This window comes from Hyperolius riggenbachi, chromosome 6 (genome assembly GCF_040937935.1).
Source record: "Hyperolius riggenbachi isolate aHypRig1 chromosome 6, aHypRig1.pri, whole genome shotgun sequence".
Taxonomy (NCBI): domain Eukaryota; kingdom Metazoa; phylum Chordata; class Amphibia; order Anura; family Hyperoliidae; genus Hyperolius; species Hyperolius riggenbachi.
Genome location: NC_090651.1, coordinates 335,801,704 through 335,808,935, shown reverse-complemented (window position 1 = coordinate 335,808,935; position 7,232 = coordinate 335,801,704). Strand labels below are relative to the sequence as shown.

At 46.2% G+C, this 7,232-nt stretch overlaps 1 protein-coding gene across 1 annotated transcript; it reads right to left on the bottom strand.

Annotated features, from left to right (window-relative positions):
* Window positions 1-2,697: 2,697 nt before the first annotated feature.
* LOC137522221 (E3 ubiquitin/ISG15 ligase TRIM25-like) lies at window positions 2,698-3,978 on the bottom strand. Its single transcript, XM_068242252.1, has one exon. It carries the CDS (start codon window positions 3,976-3,978, stop codon window positions 2,698-2,700), a length of 1,281 nt encoding a protein of 426 aa, XP_068098353.1.
* Between the last annotated feature and the right edge of the window lie 3,254 nt (window positions 3,979-7,232).

Here is a 7,232-nt window from a genome sequence, read left to right as displayed (position 1 = left end):
GTGCTTGTATACTGAGACTCTAATATGTTTCACCCTGCGGCTTTATCAAAAAGTGCTATACATATATACAATGAACATATAGTGCACCCCCCACTAACAGAATATCCCCCAGCAAATAACCCAAGTCAGAGCTGAAGCACCCTGTTTGGTGCAAGTTTAAATACTAGAGGTGATAGATATACACACCCACAGGGTGTGTCAGACAAAGTTATGGCATACCAGTTCTGTGGTGGTGGCAAGATGTAATGTATACAGGCTGAACGGCATCTCTGCGCCCTGTAACCAGCTCAGTACGCCCTACATCTCTGATCTGGTCAGCAGATACACACCTGGCCTCCCACTTCGCTCCTCCAACAACCTCCCCCTAACCACCCAACACATCTTACACTCCCATGCATGACTACAGGACTTCACTAGAGCTGCCCCAATCCTGTGGAACTCTCTCCCACTGCCTATTAGGCTTGCCCCGCCTTCAACACCTTCAAAAACGCACTCAAAACTCACTTCTTCAAGGAGGCCTATATCAACTCAACACTGCTCTAACTCTCTCTGCCAAGAACTTCTTGATGCACCCCCTCCTTTCATGTCACCTACCCCTCCCTCTAGATTGTAATCCTTTGGCAGGGCCCTCTCCCCTTGTGTATCATACTTGACTGTGTGCACTTTACCCAGAATTATGGAACTTGTATTTTTACCACTACCATTCCAGTTTATGATCTGGCATTGTACTACTGTCTGCATTGTGTAGTGTAACTTTTGCTATTACCTGTATTGTTGTATCTATTGTCTTACCTGTATTGTGCTGTCACCCTTGTTATCATTGTCTGTAATCCTATTTATTGTACAGCACTGCGTAATATGTTGGCGCTATATAAATCCAATAAATAATAATAACAACACAAAGGTTGCATTTACTCTGAGAGCAGATACACACTGCAGAGCACTTGTTTATTAATTTTTGTTTTTAAAAACACACTCCCATTGACTTGCATTAAAATCACATTAATGTAATCAAGCAAGTTAAAACGCTGCATCCCTGTGGCAGAACGCCGCAATTAAATCTCCCAAATCCCAGGGCGAACATCCACCACTTTGAAAGTCATGGATTTTGCTGCCCAGGGAGGCAGAGCTTAGCGCTGTAGCTCTGCCTCCATTAGCGTCAATCCACGCAGATCTCCGCCTCTCCCCTGCTCCTCTCAGTGAAAGAAGACTGAGAGGGGCAGGGAAAGGCGGTGATCAGCGGGGATTGACGCGAGTTAAGGCAGAGCTACAGCGCTAAGCTTGGCCTCTATAAGGAAGCGCTCCCCGATTTTTGCACAGGTGATTTGGGGGTTTAATTACGGCGTTCTGCCATGGGGATGCTGCGTTTTAGCTTGCCTGATAGTGTAGAAGATAAATGGTAAATAAGAAAAGCAATTTTATTATGCTTCAGACTGATCATCACGTCCAGGTGGCTGCTCTGTTGTGGTGCCGCACTTCGGCACGCTCCTGGGCACGCCCCTGTGCCGTTCACCGGTAGTCCTGGGATCAGTGAACGGGAACATGGTTCCCATTCGCTGATCTAAGTCCCCAGCAGAAAAACCGACTGTCTCTTATCAGAGGCCGCAGTCTTTCTGCAAAAAAAATGTTTCCCAGCCTCCTTGTGCTTCCAGGAAGCAAGAAGCACAAGGAAAAAAAAAAACTCAAGGTGGCCATCTTGTGGCCAAATAGTAAAACTACATCTACATACATTTTTCAAGGCAATTTACACACAGTATAACATTAAAAATTAACTGTTTATTTCCCAACACCAAAAAATTACCCAAATAAAAATGTTTATGGAAAAAAATTACAATCAAAAAACAAAAAAAACCCCATAAATAGTTACCTAAGGGTCTGAACTTTTTAAATATGCATGTGAAGGGGGTATACTACGAACATTTTTTAAATAATAAGCTTGTAAATAGTGATGGATGCAAAACTGAAAAAAATGCACCTTTATTTCCAAATAAAATGTTGGCGCCATACATTGTGATAGGGACAAAATTTAAATGGTGTAATAACTGAGACAAACGGGCAAATAAAATACATAGGTTTTAATTATGGTAGCATGTATTATTTTAAAGCTATAATGGCCGAAAACTGAGAAATAATGATTTTTTTTCTTAATATTCCTGTTAAAATGCATTTATAAAAAAAATAATTGTTAGCAAAAAGTACCTCCCAAAGAAAACCTAATTAGTGCTGGAAAAAACAAGATATAGATCAATAAATTGTGATAAGTAGTGATAAAGTTATTAGCGAATGAATGGGAGGTGAAAATTGCTCTGATGCATAAGGTGAAAAATCCCCGCGGGCTGAAATGGTTAATGGGTTAATTTACTTTAGAACAGGATGGGGGCGTAGTGTTGGGCACTTTGGTCTGGACCTGATTAATCATTTAAAGTCCTTGATTTTGGCAAAGCTTCTGTATACTAAAAACGCAGCATGAAGGGGCTCAGTGAAGGTGGTGGTGAAGGTGTGGATAAATCTGATGGGGTCACAGAGCTCATAAAATGATAGTCGCCCCGCCTCATAATCCAGATATACACCAAAACTGGGTGTGCAGGCTGGTGCATCAAACTTGATCCACTCATTGTTATGGACAACACTAAGCTTGTTTTCAGAGCATATAAGACACCAAGACTTTGTATTTCTCCCAATACCTTTCTCAGCTTTTTATTTGTCTATGCTGGAATAAGCGACTCCCAACCTAAAACCGCCCGTTTTACCTGTTTCCACTTCCCAGTAATGTCGCCCTGATGAAAAAACAGTTACACTTAAAACCTGATTATTGATAAATCGTGCCGGATTCTCTGGATAATTATTCAGCTGTTCTGCATGAGATACTCTTTTCAGATCCTCAGAGATGTTTACGTTATTCCCAGCTGTATCTCTGTCTAGTATGATGTCTGTATCAGTCTGGGCAAAAATATCTATACTAACTTCCCTCATAATACGGGACAGGCCATGCAACAATGTTATAAAAGTCTCTTCTTGACGGAAATGTTTCACACCAGTTGCTGTCCCCTCTGACTCCTGATGTCCCTCTGTTATAGTGTCATTGTCCTCTCCATGTTCCTGCAATACGTGTAATGGATCTGTCATACTGCAAAGCTTCTCAACTTTCATTATCGTCTTGGAGAATTTGTCCACTTCTGTTTCCAGATGTTTGATAAGATCAGATACAGAACAGGAGACCAGCCCTTCCTGTAGATATATTTCATGAAGGATCCTCTGCTCCAGATCATCCAGCTTTGTCTTTATTTCTGTGAGCAAGGTATTGATTGTCTTTTTTACACAAGCAGTATCCTTCTTCATTTTACTCTCATGGTCGAGAAGCATCTGGATATGACTCTTGGCCTGTGCTTTTTGTGAGGACAACTTATCAAGACTGTTTTTCAACCTTTCTCTTTTCTTCTCAAAAGCATCATTTATTGAGTCCACCTGATGCTGCTTATGTTCTCCATCCAGCCTGCAGGACACACAGATGCACACAGAATCCTCATTGCAGTAATACTCCAAGATCTTCTTGTGGACGGAGCATTTCCTGTTCTCCAGGCAAGTGGTCGGCTCTATCAGTACATGTTCTGCTGCTTTATTGTGGACCTTCACATGACCCTCACACAGAGAAGCTTCACAATGCACACATGTCTTTACAGCAGACACTGAAGAGTTAATGCAGTAGTTGCACAAGATTCCACTTATCTCCTGCTCTGGAATATTAGGCTGGAGACTCTCTGCAATGTTCCTTAAAGCGATGTTCCTGTGCAGTGCAGGACGCTCTGCAAACTCCGTACGGCATTGAGGACAGGAATAGCCAGATCCTTCTTGGGCATCCAGCACGTCTCCTATACAGCTGCTGCAGAAGTTGTGGCCACATCTCAGCAGGACAGGGTCCTGGTAGACATTCAGGCAGATGGAGCAGTTCAACTCCTCGCTGACATTAGCAAACGCCATTGCTGTGAAGTTGGAGGTAGTGTTGGGCGAACATCTAGATGTTCGGGTTCGGGCCGAACAGGCCGAACATGGCCGCGATGTTCGGGTGTTCGACCCGAACTCCGAACATAATGGAAGTCAATGGGGACCCGAACTTTTGTGGTTTGTAAAGCCTCCTTACATGCTACATATAGAGTGACCAGACGTCCCGGATTGCCCGGGACACGTCCCGGATTCGGGGTCCGCTGTCCCAGGCTTAATGAGGTCCCGGGAAACGTCCCGCTTTCAGCAGCGGGACGTCCCGGCCTCGGGACTCTGGCCACTCTCTCCTCAATGAACTGGCAGCGGCGTCTATAGACGCCGTGCCAGTTCATTGCCCGCAGCCCCGCTCCAGCCTCCTCTTCCGGTGTCTGTTTCCGACACCGGCAGGCGAGCAGGGCTACGGCAAGATGGCTGCCGAAGCCCTGTACTGGAGACCTATTTGTGTCACTAGTACAGGGCTTCGGGCGCCATCTTGCCGTAGCCCTGTCAGCGCGGGAGAGAAGAGCAGGAGGAGGAAGACGGTCCCGGGACGGAGCAGCGCGCCAGAGGCCGGACACTTCTGCCAGGTGAGTAAATGCTTTCTTTTCCAGGTGAAATGTTTGCCCGCATTGTTTCTTTTCCAGGTGAAATGTTTGCCCGCATTGTTTCTTTTCCAGGTGAAATGTTTGCCCGCATTGTTTCTTTTCCAGGTGAAATGTTTGCCCGCATTGTTTCTTTTCCAGGTGAAATGTTTGCCCGCATTGTTTCTTTTCTGGCGAAATGTTTGCCCGCAGTGCGTTTCTTTTCTGGCGAAATGTTTGCCGCATTGCGTTTCTTTTCTGGTGAAATGTTTGCCGCATTGCGTTTCTTTTCTGGTGAAATGTTTGCCCGCAGTGCGTTTCTTTTCTGGCGAAATGTTTGCCCGCATTGCGTTTCTTTTCTGGCGAAATGTTTGCCCGCAGTGCGTTTCTTTTCTGGCGAAATGTTTGCCCGCATTGCGTTTCTTTTCTGGTGAAATGTTTGGCCGCAGTGCGTTTCTTTTCTGGTGAAATGTTTGCCCGCAGTGCGTTTCTTTTCTGGTGAAATGTTTGGCCGCAGTGCGTTTCTTTTCTGGTGAAATGTTTGCCCGCAGTGCGTTTATTTTGTACTGACATGTTGCCCGCATTGCGTTTATTTTGTACTGACATGTTTGCCCGCATTGCATTTATTTTATACTGACATGTTGCCTATTGCGTTTATTTTCTGGTGTCCGGGGTAACTGTTACTGCATTTATTATTTAATGGTCATAGATGGCTATGTTTGCTGCTTTGTGGTTACGGTATACTATTAGCATCACACAGTTTCTGCACACCCATGATACAAAGTCTCGTTTGTCCACATCATGGCGTAAACACTGCTTTCTTATGCCTCGCTGTTACATCATTACGTTAGCTCCGCCCATACAATGTCATGGCCACGCCCGCCCCCCTCCCCCAGTCTTCGCCGCTGCGTGCTCCTCACTCCTTCCCACTTTTCGCCCCCCCCCCCCCCTGTCCCAGGTTGGACCCACAAAAATATGGTCACTCTAGCTACATACCCCAAATTTACAGGGTATGTGAACCTTGGGAGTGGGTACAAGAGGAAAAAAAAATTAGCAAAAAGAGCTTATAGTTTTTGAGAAAATCGATTTTAACGTTTCAAAGGAAAAACTGTCTTTTAAATGCGGGAAATGTCTGTTTTCTTTGCACAGGTAACATGTTTTTTGTCGGCATGCAGTCATAAATGTAATACATATAAGAGGTTCCAGGAAAAGGCACCGGTAACGGTAACCCAGCAGCAGCACACGTGATGGAACAGGAGGAGGCGCAGGAGGAGAAGGCCACGCTTTGTGAGACACAACAACCCTGGCCTTGCATGAGGGCAAGAAGCGTGCGGATAGCATGCTTTGTACCGCCATGCAGTCATAAATGTAATAAAGATAAGAGGTTCCATAAACAGGGACCGGCAACGCTAACCCAGCAGCAGCAGCAGCAGCACACGTGATGGAACAGGAGGAGGCGCAGGAGGAGAAGGCCACGCTTTGTGAGACACAACAACCCAGGCCTTGCATGAGGACAAAAAGCGTGCGGATAGCATGCTTTTTACCGCCATGCAGTCATAAATGTAATAAAGATAAGTGGTTCAATAAACAGGGACCACGCGGCAACGCTAACCCAGCAGCAGCAGACGTGATGGAACAGGAGGAGGCGCAGGAGGAGAAGGCCACGCTTTGTGAGACACAACAACCCAGGCCTTGCATGAGGGCAAGAAGCGTGCGGATAGCATGCTTTGTACCGCCATGCAGTCATAAATGAAATAAAGATAAGTGGTTCAATAAACAGGGACCACGCGGCAACGCTAACCCAGCAGCAGCAGACGTGATGGAACAGGAGGAGGCGCAGGAGGAGAAGGCCACGCTTTGTGAGACACAACAACCCAGGCCTTGCATGAGGGCAAGAAGCGTGCGGATAGCATGCTTTGTACCGCCATGCAGTCATAAATGTAATAAAGATAAGTGGTTCAATAAACAGGGACCACGCGGCAACGCTAACCCAGCAGCAGCAGACGTGATGGAACAGGAGGAGGCGCAGGAGGAGAAGGCCACGCTTTGTGAGACACAACAACCCAGGCCTTGCATGAGGGCAAGAAGCGTGCGGATAGCATGCTTTGTACCGCCATGCAGTCATAAATGTAATAAAGATAAGTGGTTCAATAAACAGGGACCACGCGGCAACGCTAACCCAGCAGCAGCAGACGTGATGGAACAGGAGCAGGCGCAGGAGGAGAAGGCCACGGTTTTTGAGACACAACAACCCAGGCCTTGCATGAGGACAAAAAGCGTGCGGATATAGCAGCAATGCTTTTTGCCGCCATGCAGTCATAAATGTAATACAGATGAGAGGTTCAATAAACAGGGACCGGAAACGCTACACCATCCCAGATGTTCATTGGTCATGTTACTTGGTTGGGGTCCTGGAGTGTTGCGTAGTCATTTCCAATCCAGGATTGATTCATTTTAATTTGAGTCAGACGGTCTGCATTTTCTGTAGAGAGGCGGATACGCCGATCTGTGACGATGCCTCCGGCAGCACTGAAACAGCGTTCCGACATAACGCTGGCTGCCGGGCAAGCCAGCACCTCTATTGCGTACATTGCCAGTTCGTGCCAGGTGTCTAGCTTCGATACCCAATAGTTGAAGGGTGCAGATGGATTGTTCGACACAGCTACGTCATCT

Excerpts from the sequence above, each read along its gene's own strand:
- LOC137522221 (XM_068242252.1), bottom strand. The coding sequence starts at position 3,978 with ATGGCGTTTGCTAATGTCAGCGAGGAGTTGAACTGCTCCATCTGCCTG.